This window comes from Bos mutus, chromosome 19 (genome assembly GCF_027580195.1).
Source record: "Bos mutus isolate GX-2022 chromosome 19, NWIPB_WYAK_1.1, whole genome shotgun sequence".
NCBI classification, from domain to species: Eukaryota; Metazoa; Chordata; class Mammalia; order Artiodactyla; family Bovidae; genus Bos; species Bos mutus.
The window spans coordinates 51,504,845-51,518,814 of record NC_091635.1 but is presented as its reverse complement, the minus strand read 5'-3'; the positions used below and the strand labels follow the sequence as shown (position 1 = coordinate 51,518,814).

Below are 13,970 nucleotides of genomic sequence, written 5' to 3'. Positions count from 1 at the left end.
GGTGACTGCAGCCATGAAATTTTAAGACATTGCTCCTTGAAAGAAAAGCTATGACAAACCTAGATAGCATATTAAAAAGCAGAGACATCACTTTGCTTACAAAGTTTGTATAGTCAAAGCTGTGTTTTTTCCAGTAGTCACGTATGGTTGTGAGAGTTAGACCATAAAGAAGGCTGAGTCCTAAAGTACTTATGCTTTCGAATTGTGGTGCTGGAGGATTCTTGAGAGCCCCTTGGACAGCAAGGAGATTAAGCCAGTCAATCCTAAAGGAAATCAACCCTGAATATTCATTAGAAGGATTGATACTGAAGCTCCAATACTTTGGCCACCTGATGCAAAAAGCCGATTCACTGGAATTGGCTCTGATGCTGGGAAAGATTGAGGGCAGGAGGAGAAGGTGACAGAGGATGAGATGGTTGGATGACATCACCAATGCAATGGGCATGAGTTTGAACAAACTTAGAGATCGTGAAGGACAGGGAATTCTGGCATGCTGCAGTCCATTGGGTTGCAGTCAGACACGACTTAGTGACTGAGCAGCAACAGCATTGCTGCATAGTGCATTGCTACTTGTAGAACTATCCCTGCAGTGTAACAGAATTTTTAAATTGGTAGGAGAACATGTTTGTGGGTCATGCCCTGCTTTGGAAACAGTAACTCCAGGAGGTGAAAGGAGACAGTTGTACATATTTAGAACGGGTGGGCTGGCGGGGGTGGGGGGGCAGTGAAGGGGGAGCCCATAACAATCATTCTCACCCCTTCATTCTGTAGATCTTCTCAAGCTTCTTTTTGACTTTTGTTTTTCCATGTGAAAGGGAGGTTGTGACACAGTATCTGATTTTGTTGATCAGTAGTGTTGGTACTATTCTGGGTTTTTCTGTCCCCAAAGCTCTGTGTATCACTATATTTGAACCAACTTTTCTGAGCTGACTTTTTAAGGTAATGTTCTGAGCTACTTCATTCCTCTGCTGGAATCTGATTTAACCTTTAGAAAACTTTGGAGGGCCCTAAAATATGCTAGATTCCAGATTGTATTCCCACAGGGGTAGACTGGACTGTTTACTTGGAACATGGTTGATCCTGATGCAGAATAGATTCAGTTCAGATCTTATTGCCATCCTTGATACATTATAAAACTTGTCTATATAAATCAGGTTTAGGACAGGCCTGGGCAGAGTGATAACTGAGTATATGTTAAGGTCCATTTTATACTAAAATAATACCATGAAAATTATTGTCTTGCTTTATAAATGTCGTTTTGAGTGAGCTTTACCTGATCGGTGACTTGTTCAGGATCAAAATAAAGGGGGCACTGATACCCAAGTCACTTATTGGCCTTTAATATGCTCTTTAATCCTGCTGGGATTCATAGCAGTAGTCCTAGGGGGCTGAGATGTTTCTCAAAGCTGCTGTTTAAATGGCAAAACCACTTATCTTACTTAGGTAATGCTAAAGTATATCCTTGATTTCATTAAAATCTGAATGTAAAATATTTGGTACAGTGGGTTAAGTTTAAACTTCTGCTTCAAAATTAATCTCTTAATGTCTGAGAAATGCCTTTACTTTGTGGCTTTTGCAATGCAGTTAGTTCAGGCTGTTTTTAAAAGGTCAAGTTAAAAGGTATGGGCCTTAAATCCACCATTGCTTGAAGATGAAAACTACAGAGGAATCCTATAATGAAGTTTTTCTGATGTGTCATTCTCACTGATATGTATAACACAGGTCCTGGCATAATGTTCAGGAGACAATAAAGTTTTCTTGTGTAGGTTTTGAGAAACTGGCACTCCTCGAAACAGCTGACAAGTAATGCAGTTTTTGCTACTGGCACTTGGTATAACTCAAAGCAAGTACCTACTATTGAATATTCTGCTAAAAATACCTTCAAATTCAAAAGAATGACTATTTTATTAACATTGCTACCTTACTAAAATATTGGATTTCTGAAACCAAAAGCCATGATGACAATAACATTTATAGTCTTATTAAAAGACTTTGTCATAGTTCAATAACCTTATAAACCAGATAACAAACGCTGAGTGTTTTTCCCCCTCCATCTTCTCTAACTTAAGGTAGTGCCTGAAAACAAAGCCATTTAGTTACTGCTCAGGTAACCGTTAACAGTGACTCAGCCTCTAGGGCTTATAAACAAAGTATTGATAACCTTTTGTCCTGCTTCTACACATTAACAAGAACAGTGTACTACCATAAAAAGCTGTCTCATTATCTCAGCCAAAAATCCTTAGTTAAGGCACAGATTTGGGTTTTGGTGTTATTTTTTTTTAAGTTTATCATCTAGTACATTTTTTTCTCTTGAAAAATTCTAGATTTACTGAAGGATACAGTGTTAAAAATGAGTTGGTATACTGTAAATGATTGTGATAACAGGGCATTAATTTCTCTGCGTGATGACACAGCAGTCGCTTTAACAATCTCAGTGCATTTTTGGTTACATATTCCACACCAAATATCCAAGCTAAAATCCATTGCTTTGTGGATTCTGACCGTACATTTAAAATTAGAGGTCTGTCTGAAAATGCAAGACTCTTATTAATAAAATTTTGGTCGCCGGTTCATACTATAGCTCATTTGTATCCCGGATTCTGAGACTGGAAATATAAGTTGATTAAAGCTACTGCTTTAACTGTGTAATAGAGCAGCAACACCTTCAGATCTTTAATTTAGAATTTGCATCCTTCCAAAAAAGATTCAAAGCAGCTCGTGTTTAAACTGGTTATTAGGTCATTTCAAATGCTGCAGAGTACAGAACATCTTCAAGTATTTAGCTTAACAAAACATAATGAAATTTTGCCAAGCATAAATATTCACTCTGATGACATGGTGGTGGGGCTTTTCTTTGCAGAATAGTCTATCTGCTATTTTAACTGCCAGATTCTTCTCTCATTCTCAGTATGTGAGACATACTTTGGGGAAAACATTAAAAGCAATTTAAATGATTAAGCAAATTTCTCTAAGTAAAACTGCTTGACACACAAAATTACTGTCTCCCTAATAGGGGTTTTATGTTTAACTGAAAAGGGCACTAAAAATAATTAATGTGTACTTGAATAGCTCAAGATCTTTCTGGAAAAACCATTACATCTCTTTTAAAACGAAAGGAACAGAACGAAAATTCTTTTATCCTTTATTGTATTTGTGCTGTTATGAAGCATCCTTATAGCTTATATTTAGCAACAAAGTACTGGGAAGATTATTAACTGATACTGAATACCGTAGACACCTTAAAGCAGTGAGAAGATACGATGCTTCAGCTTTGAGGTACTTGCATTCCCAAACACTGCTAACTTACACTGTTGAGGTGGTCCCACTGAAACACACCGCTAATAGTTAATCTTCTCCAAGAGCGAATCTTAGTCACACGGAGGAAAAACCCACCTAAATCTTTGAGGCTCATTATTTGACATGGCTGAAAAAAAAGTCTTCCTGCTACAATTTCAGTCCTATTCTTGAGCGCATTTAGGACACTCAAAATCTCCAGCAAATTACTAGGCTACACTCATAAACACGTCTGCCAAAATGTCCGCAGAAACGTTAAGAAAGGCCATCACAAGGTCTATTTGAGATACCTCATCAATGGCCTTCACTGCCCTTTGAGTCAATTGTTTAACATCCGAAGAGACTATTAGCTCTGCCAGAATCCAAGCGTCAGCTTCTCCAACCGTCAGAAGGGCAGAGAGGATTTTAAGCCCCATTCCAATGCCCCCTCCTTGGGATGTAACCACCACCCACCCACCACACGGAACCAGGCGGGGGAAGAGGGCAGCAGCCTACTGCCAAGAGCGCTCTGCAGGGAGCCCGTTTCCCTGAGTCATGGAGAGGGCGGGAGGCTGGGCCCATCTGCCCATGCCACGTCCTCTTCGTAAAGGACTCGATTTAAACAGGGCGCATAGGGGAAGGCAGCAGCACCACCATTCTTCAGGGCGGCCCAACAGCCACCTCGTTCCCAAGAGACGCCGCACTTCCCCAGAACTCGCTCTGCATTCTGGCAGCGACCAGCCGACCTTTCCCGACCAGCGTCACGTGCACCCGGAAGTACGTGGGTGGGACCTAAAGCGCCCACGGAAGTGACGTTGGTCGCCCCTAGTCGCATGATGTGGCAAAATGCAAAAAAAGGTGGTGGAGGGGGAGGGAAAAGCAAGCGGCTGGGTAAAGTGATGAGGCAAAAAAGTAGTCCCTTCGATGCCTCTATTTATTGCAGTGTCGCAGCCGTCAGCGAGTTCCTCGGCGCACTGCGACCCGAATTCCTGCGCACCGCGGTACCGCGGCACTCCGTGGAGGGGTACATAAGGCGGAGGGGGGGGTGAAGTGACTGGGGCGGAGTTCTGTTGCCGGGATCCCTCCGCAGGGCTCAGCCGTTTCCGGAGTCTGCGCTGCGCCCGGTTCCGCCATTGCGGCTCTCCCGGACCCTGGAGCCTCCGCCCCCGACCTGAGCTCTTTCGTCTGCCTGCCAGTTTCCTGCGTCCCCGGAGACTCTCCTGCTGAGCCCAGCCTCCCCCCTCCCCCTTCTCCTCCTCTCCTTGGAGAGCCCGGGCAGCCACTGCCCCGCAGCCCCAGTGACAGGAGGAGACCATACCCCCCGACAGCGCCATGGCCCAGATTCTGCCAATTCGTTTTCAGGAGCATCTTCAGGTGCGGTGGGCCGGGGCTCGTGAGGGCTGTGGAGACGAGGGAGGTCTGAAGGAAGAAGCGGGAGTCTGAGTCCAAGCCAAAAAGAGTAGAATCGGAGGAGGGTGGGTATCGGTTCCTGAGGTAGATGGAGAACGGTGCACTATCTCGGAAAGCTTAAAGGGTTAAATGATTGATGTGGGGCTTGGGTGGCAAGGAAGCGAGTCGAGATCCGTAGGGGAGCGAGGCCACGCTGGGGTTTGAAGGCCGCTCTGTCTTCGCTTCCTGGATGGCGAGGACTGCGCATGATAAACCCTTCCACCCCCCGGTTTTATTCAGTTCATTCATTTGGGTTCGTGGAGCCGGGGACGGGGGGAGTTGTGAGGTGGTGGTGATCTCCCGCGTTTCTTCCGGAGCAGGAATTCTCTTCTCCCAAGCCAGCGCAGGGCTGTCACTTCTCATTGCTCTCTCTCTCCCCTTTCCCCCCATCGTGCCTGCACCTAGGAGTTGTGGCGCGGGTGGGTTGGGGAGGAGCAAGCTTTTTTTCTTCCTCCCTCTGCGCCTCTCAGAGGGAAGGGCACCTTCCCCGGGGGTGGGGGAACGACGGCAGCTCCTCTCTTGCCTTGCCCAAGGCAGTAGGAACAGGGAAGGTCACTGAAGGAAAAGGAGGAGGATAGAATGGGGGAATGTATTTAACTGTGTGGTGTCAATTTCAGAGTGCGTGGGGCGGGGGTGGGTCAAGGTTCTTAGGGGGACTCGCCTTTTTTCACTTTATTAATTTGTCTGCGGATGGTGCAGCTTTTATCCCCTCTTTGGTTCTAGAAAAGAGAAATGAGTTGTTCAGAGGTTATCGTGGGGTCTGCCGGAGGTTAGCAGGTAGTTGGCTTGGCGTTGAGTACCTCCCTCAGGATTGCAAGGAATTGAATGAACCCTGGGGATATGGCACACTTGCCCTGAGATATGCAGGGTTATTTGGTCTGTAATTGGCTGCCTTTAGTAGGTTCTAGAGTTCTTCCTCTTGGTGCAGTATCCTGTAGGCAACAGACTGTCTTTATCTGGCAGCTTGCCCATGGCGGGCCCAGGCAGGTGATCATTGGAGGACTTGACTGAATTAAGTCGTCTTTTGAGCTTCTGATTTTCCTGGTTCACCAATCCTTGTTTTACTTTGGCTGAAATAAACTTATTCATAAAGTATGTTTTCTTTCCAGTTACCTCCTTAAAGAGTACTGCCTCCCCTCAATCATTTGAAGGACTAATTCGTCATGATAAGATGTCAGTGGTTTGACATGACACTGATGCTAGTGACCTACTAGACACTTTATCATGGAATGCTATTTACTTTCTGCCATTGTTACAACGTATATAAAGCCTTCTTGTATTAGGTTTAATATTCTGGCTGTCAACATAAATTCGTTTTTTTACAGATTATCACCTTTGCTTGCATCAGCAAGACTTCTTTTCCTTTGTCTTGAAATATAATGAGTAATCTTTACTCAAAAAAATGAGTTAAGTAATGTACTTTTATTCAGCCATTTTTGGTTTTCAGATAACTCATCCGATGCAATAGAACACTATTTGACAAAAGGTCAAAAAACATTAAGTGACAGAATGGACCCAGAAAGTATTGTTCATGCTCCATCCGAATTTTTATTGCTGTGGTTACTATTGTTGAATGTGAAGGGTTAGGAAAATAATGTCTTTGAGTATGAAAGGAAAACACACCCTTGTCCTCACACTGTATAATCTTCCTGTAGACAAAAGTATGTAAAATCATACACAAGAAAAGCAGTTAACAATTGCTGTTTGCTTTACAAAACAGAGGCATATCCCACTAGTAAATCTTGTTTCTTGACTGGTGGTAGTTTGAGCAATAGTTTTCTCATTTCTATTAATGAAGAAACAAGATTATTGAATAATTCCAAAGGTTGGACTTCAACCGTGTCACTAATTGAAGACACATTTAATATGGGTTTCCTTTCTAAGTGGTTCATAGTTTTTGCAAATGCTTGAGTGAAGCCATCTTCTCAAATACTTTGAAGAGTTGAGTGTAAAGTAGCTATGCAAATATACTTAAAGAATTCAGTCTTTAAATTTTTGGAGTAGTATATATATCCCATGCCTAAGCTTAAGCTTGCGATGGTGACTGTATACTAAGGATTATTTTAATTGGCATCTTAGGTCTTTGACCTCTGAGCCCCTGCCAGTTTGCTAAGTAGCAAAAACTTTCTGAAACACTTAAGATAATAATTGGGAACAAGAATTGAGGAACTTGAGTGTAGCATTAACCTGTGAAAGCTTCAAAGGGTGAACTTGAAACGAATTTATTTTTATACCATCTAACTACTTAGACCAACCAAAGGGTCTGTCATCAAGGGTTTACAACTACATCAAATGAACTTAATATTTTAAGTTATGAAGTTTTTTTTCTTTTTTAAGACGTTTAGGCTGATAGCAGTGAACAGATGAGTGCCTATTTGAACAAGATTTTGTTAGAATTGCAGGTTCTGAAAAAAATCCTAGGCTGTGTATAGAGTGCCTGCAGTTATCATTTCTTAGCTCATTTAGTATCTTTATGCTGATTGACACATTCTGCTGTATTCCCAGGTTTTTTGGGTCTGAATTAAAAATCTCCCAGCCGTGTTCTTTTCCCTTTGATCCATAAATGCAGGCATGGAATGTGTTGTGAACTCAGTGGTGGGGGTTCTTGATAATGGTTATTTTGATTTGCAAAGAGAAAGCAGTGCTGAGTTACTGGGATATGTTATATGCTTAACTCTGCCACCTGGAAGAGTCATACTGCCTAGAATTATGTGGCAGTCTACTCTAGGAATAGCTTCCACATTTAAGATGTATCAGGTTTTTCAGTATTTTCCTAATGGTCAATTTACTCAACTTCTAAAGGGGTGTGGCTAATTCTAAAGGCTTCCCTGGTGGGCTCAGAGGTTGAAGCGTCTGCCTTCAAGGTGGGAGATCTGGGTTCGATCCCTGGGTCGGGAAGATCCCTGGAGAAGGAAATGGCAACCCACTCCAGTATTCTTGCTTGAAGAATCCCATGGCTAATTCTAGGGAATGTGCTTTCACTCTGTTTAGGAAATAATTTAAGACATAAAATGCTGTGTGTGTGTGTAGAATCACAGTCGTTTTCATTTTGGTGTGGAGTGAAGTACATGATTTCAGGAACCTTAACCTATAATATTTGAATTATATTTAACAAGATGTTTTCCTGTTACTGTTACTATGTGGCTTTAACTTTTTGAAAGCTACTCTGCAATAGACTTTCTTCCATGATGAAAATTTATACTAGCTACAAAGGCGTATTGAGCACTTGAAATGTTACTGTTATGACTGAAGGACTAAATTTTTACTTCTTTTCAGTTAGTGTATAAATGTCAATAGCTACATGAAGCTATTAACGAGGACATTGGACTGCACAATTGCAGGCAATGCTGATGTGCTTTGTAAGAGTGAAGATTTATTTGGTCACCCATATTTATATGTCTAGAACATTTAAAAATATTTATTTACTTGACTGCATTGGGTCTTCGTTGTGGAATGTGGGCTTGCCCTGCAGCATGTGGGATCTTGGTTCCTGTGCCAGGGATTGAACCCATGTCCCCTGCATTGGAAGGCGGATTCTTAACTACTAGACTCCCAGGAAGTCCCTAGGACATTGGGTTAGCTAACGCTTATTAATACAGAGTGTTGGTTGAATACTGTCTCTTTTGGGAAGTGGTGATGATGGATAGTGACTAGTGAATGGAAGGAGCAGCACTTGTGAGAGTGTGTTGTGTCCTGTGAATGTGGCGAGTGCTTCCAAGTCTTCACTTAGTATCTTAAACAGCTGGAGAATGAGACTCAAACTAGTACCGAAAGGAACACTGCAGAGTGGGATTTAAATCTAGGTGTTCTGACACTAAATATTTCAAAGAAAAGCAATGATTGGCGTTAAGATGGTTATGCAGTATCTTGGTGTGCTTTTTTTTTTTTTTTTTTTTTCTGTTGGACTTTGCTCTGAGAAGTGGCTTCTCTACTGCTTTAATGTGTGGTTAATGATGTGGTATAGTAGACAGAGCAGGGGTTTGGAGGGTGTTGAGATCAGGGCCATCCAATAGAAAAATCAAGCCATATCTAATTTTCCAGTGGCCATATTAAAAGTAAAAAACAGGTAGAATTAATTTTAATGTTTTGTTTAACTCAGTGGACCCCAGATGTTATTATTTCAATGTGTAATCAGTATAAATCTTTCAGGTGAGATATTTTATATTCCTTTTTTGGGGGTACTGAATTTTCAAAATCTGATAGGTATTTTATGCTTAGAGCACATCTCAGCATTCATAAAGTTATAGTTGGAAAAACAGGTTTGCATATATAGGTTGTTCCAAAATAAGTTTGCCATAATTGTCTTGATTGTTACTGTTTAATTTTAATTAACTTAATATTGAAAATAAATTCAGTCACAATGACAACATTTCAGGTGCTCGGAACTGCATGTGGCTTGTGGAATATGGCTGGAGTATTGGAGAAGGCAGGTTAAGACTCGCCTCTTGCTCCTTTTTCTCTCTAAAATAGGTGTACTACCTCACAGAGTTATCGTGAAGGTCTGTCTATCATGTATGTGAAAGTACTTGGTGTATCATTTGAAGGGTATTGTTAGCTCTATAATTTTTGTCCAGTGTATTTTGGTCAGATACCTCTCAGCCAGTGACACATATATGTAGACTTAAGACCTAGATTTTTATGGTTTATAAATATTTGGTACTCAACCTGAAATTTGAATATTTACTATATATCAACAATTATGTTACAATAAGGACAAAGTGGTGAACAAAACTGACTGCAGCTTGCATTGACTAGTTCTCAGAGGCTGTCCACATGTAATTGTAACCATGGTTGTTACTGAATGTTTGATACAATGCAGGGTTTAATACAAATAGTCGTATGACACAAAATTGATTCTGTTCTGAAACTACCCAAAAGAAAGAAATTTGTACATTAATCATTTCTTATATCCCATGAGTGCTCACATGTGCCATTGGTACATCCGTAATCAGTGTCGCTTGGTCAGATAGATGAGACTCCTAATAAACCACATCTGATAAAATGCCCACCTGGAATGCCAGTCAGGCCTTTGTTAGTGTTGTTTATTTGTTCTTGTATAAAATGATAGTGCAGAAATGTGTGTTCGCTTAGATAGGAAATGAGATCTTAGTCCTTCATATTAGAAAGAGGCTATTTTTAAAAATTTATTTACATAGCTGCGCTTAAGCTGCTTCATAAAATCAAATTGTAAGCCATAGCAAAGTTTACAGCTCTAGATGTCCTTTTTTTCCCCCCCACCCTTCTTGGCCAAGCGCCTGAGGCTAATGCTCTTAACTCAGGGGGGTGGCAGGAGGCCTGGATCTGAATGTATTATGCAAAACCCATCTGTCAGACTTAGATTTTTGTCCCTTCTTTTGTGTTACAAAAGACATAATTTAAGATAGAGGGTGTAACTATTCATCAAATCTTAATTGTCCTGAAATCTGCAAGATCAAAAATTGACCATTAGAGTTATTTGAACACCTACTGTTGTGTCAGGAACTCTGCTAAATATTTTACATTCATGATCTCACTTGATTAGCAAGAACATCCCTTCAGGTAGGTAAGGTTAGCCTTATTTTGCAGATGGGGAAAATAGAAGTTCATAGCAGTTAACCTATAGAGTCGCACACAGCTAGTGAGTGGGAGGTTAAATGTTAATATTTGCTCTTTCATTGTGGCATGTTGCCTCACTTGGTGACTGATCTGTATACTTTGTATATGTGCTGTGGTGATCTTTGTATACATTCTACTAGTAGGAGGAGCCTGGTAGGCGTCAGTCCATGGGGTCGCTAAGAGTCGGACACGACTGAGTGACTTCACTTTGACTTTTCACTTTCCTGCATTGGAGAAGGAAATGGCAACCCACTCCAGTGTTCTTGCCTGGAGAGTCCCAGGGACAGGGGAGCCTGGTGGGCTGCCGACTTGGGGTCGCACAGAGTCAGACACAACTGAAGCGACTTAGCAGCAGCAGCAGTTGGTTGTTTTTAGGTCAATAGTTTTTATATTATGAGAAAAGTAGGGGCCAGGTGAACCAACATCTGATTTTCTGTGCCTTTAAACAGATACTTAGCTGAGGTTTTTCAAAGGGCTTTATCCAGGTTCCTGGTAAAAAGTTGTGCAGAATGATTGGGATCCGGTTAACTTGTAATATCCAAGAATTATCTATATCCCTTTCATAAGGCTGAACTCAAATTTCTCTTTCTTTCCTTAATGACTGGAGAGTGAATATGTTCCAGTCTGAAGCCACTTGTGAAAGCAGGAAACTTCTCCTTTACTATATTATTCATGTTTTTTGTGTTTATTCTAGTGTAAAACTAGACTGGAACTCAAGGAAGACTGTTGTGCTGGGGGAGGAAGAAAGGGGAAAGTGGGAGTAGAGCACGCCTGTTCAGTTTGAATAGCATAACCATAGATGGGAAAGGGGTTAGAGATTTGTGGGATTGGGCTTTGGAGGCAGAACTGCCGGTAATATTAATACTTCCTGTTGTGAATCTTTGGGTAAATAAGGGCTTTTCTTTAAGTTCTGAAGTACAGCAGATTTTATTATTTATTTATTTATGGCTGTGCCTTGAAGCATGTGGGATCTTTAGTTCCCCTACCTATAAAGAAAGCTGAGCACCGAAGAATTGATGCTTTTAAACTGTGGTGTTGGAGAAGACTCTTGAGAGTCCCTTGGAGGACTCAAGGAGATCCAACCAGTCCATCCTAAAGGACTCAAGGACTCAAGGAGATCCAACCAGTCCATCCTAAAGGAAATCAGTCCTGAATATTCATTGGAAGGACTGATGCTGAAGCTGAAACTCCAATACTTTGGCCACGTGATGCGAAGAACTGACTCATTGAAAAAGACCCTGATGCTGGGAAAGATTGAGGGCAGGAGAAGGGGGTGATAGAAGATGAGATGGTTGGATGGCATTACAGGCTCAATGGACATGAATTTGAGTAAACTCTGGGAGTTGGTGATAGACAGGGAGGCCTGGCGTGCTGCAGTCCATGGGGTAGCAACACACGGAGTCAGACACGATTTAGCAACTGAACTGAACCTGTGCAGGGATTAAACCTCTGCCTCCTGCAGTGGAAGCTTGGGTCTTAACCACTGGACTGCCAGGGAAGTCCCCTGAAGTACAGCAGATTTTAAAGCCTGTTTTTGAAAGAGTAGGAACTGGGTCCATTGAAACCATTTTGTCACATTAAAATTTTTAATTATGCAATATACCATTGTGTAAAATGTCTCAGATGTTTAATCCAAGCTCTATCTTCTTAGCTTTCCTCAACTTCCTCATTTATTAAATAATTAATACTTTTTGGCAGTTGTTAAGTTAGACTATAGTATGTGTTTGTATTTATATCATGATACTTAGCCCATACAGATATTCAAATATTCATCCTTAGCCCTTTTGCCGGAGGGCCTCTTCATCCAGTAGAGTTGAACATATATGCTATGCAAGAGGGGGAAAAAAATTCCTATTTAGTGAATTATTGAAGCCAAGCTCTTGGAGTTGTACCAGATTCTCCTCCTCCTCCTCCTCGTTGTCTTCATCCAGTCCATTTCTGAAGTGGGGGAGGAAGAATTGAGGTCCTGGGGGTTGCAGTTTTTAGGGACCCTTGGAATCATGTGAAATGAAAAATGAGAATTGGATTGAGAGTTGCTTTCATCTATTTCTGACCAGCTGCTCATCTGAGAAAAAGGGCTTAAAAACGACTATTGTGGATAGAGGGAAGCAAAAGACTATCCACATATGCTTAGCTTGACAAACTGACTTTGGGTAGATCTCATTATTTGAAAGATTAATAATTAGGGAAGACAACTTGTAGGCAGAAGATAGTTTATAAAATCCATCTCTTTCCCAGTTCTCTATAATACTTTACATTCTTTCCTGCTGAACTGTGCAAATCTATGGCAGGTTTCTTTTTAAAACCTCTGGAAAGAGTTTCCTTACATAAACAGTCTTACCAAGTGCTCGTATTACTGAGTCCTTTCACAGTTGCTTCTGTTTGAATTGAATACTACAACATCATTCAGTGAAGGCTACCATGGACTTGAAATCAGCTGCATTGGTAAGAGGTAACACCTCTTATTATTCTTCTCTGTATTGCCTCACAGTTAAAACTGTCTGATGTTGTAAGCAAACATTTTGAATACTGCTTGAAAACCAGTCCATTAGGGAGATGTTTCTGGAGATTATAATCCAAAAAGAAGTGTAAAACAACTCCTGATACATAAAAAGAAATCAGAGGCATGTTATAAATTTACCATGATTGCACCATAATGAATTTTTTAAAAGCACTGTGATGGAATGGAGATGACTTTTCTACTGCTAATGAAGACTCTGTTGTGAAACATGCATTTGAAGAGTTTAAAATGGTTTCTGAAATGTTAACAGTAGAAAGTCATTTCCAAGTTACTCTATACCTTTAAATGTCTATAAACTTAAGTCAAATGACTACTTGAATTATATATTAAGCACATCTAAAATTAAAATTAACCATTTAAAAATGAACAATATAGTGGTATTTAGTACGTTCACAATATTTTGCAGCTATCACCTGTATCTAGTTCTAAAGCATTTCATTAAACCAGAAGGAAACCTCATATGCATTAAGCTGTCTTCTTCCTCCCATCCCCCCAAACTATTAATATGCTTTGTCTCTGAATTTATCTGTAAATGGAATCATACAGTCTGTGATCTTTTGTGTCTAACCTCCTTTGCTCAGCATACTGTTTGAGGTTTAGCCATATGTATTAGTATAAGTACTTCATTCTTTTATGGCTGAAAAATACTCCTTTGAATGGATATACCACATTTTATTTTTCCTTTCATCAGCTGATGAACATGTGTTCATTCTACCTGTTGACTGTTGTGAATAGTGCTGCTATGAACATTAATGTACAAGTTTTTGTTTGAATACCTATGTTTAGTTATTTTGAACATATACTGAGCAGTGGAATTGTTGGGTCATATGGTAACTGCCCTCTGCAGTGTGGGAGATCGGGGTTTGATCCCTGCGTCGGGAAGATCCCCTGGAGAAGGAGATGGCAACCCACTCCAGTATTCCTGCCTGGAGAATTCCATGGACAGAGGAGCCTGGCGGACTACAGTCCATGGGATCAGAAAGAGTTGGGCATGACTGAGTGACTAATACTGTAACATTGTGATAAACTCTGTATTTTAACTTTTTGTGGGACCACCCAACTTTTTCACAGCGGCTACACCATTTTACATCCCCATCAGCCATGTATGAGAGTTCTAGTATTTCCACATTCT

General features: G+C 41.0%; 1 protein-coding gene across 4 annotated transcripts in view; it reads left to right on the top strand.

The window, feature by feature from the left end:
• The first annotated feature begins 4,234 nt into the window (after positions 1–4,234).
• Positions 4,235–13,970, top strand: part of CLTC (clathrin heavy chain) — a 70,527-nt gene continuing 60,791 nt past the window's right edge. For 2 of the 4 annotated variants that reach the window (XM_070390570.1, XM_070390567.1), the window contains exon 1: positions 4,236–4,647. In XM_070390570.1, the coding sequence (XP_070246671.1) occupies positions 4,606–4,647 (42 nt within the window). In that variant the 5' untranslated portion in view covers positions 4,236–4,605. Of the gene's footprint in view, positions 4,648–13,970 lie in introns of all 4 variants that reach the window. The other 2 variants (XM_070390568.1, XM_005892286.3) reach the window with 2 other exon arrangements.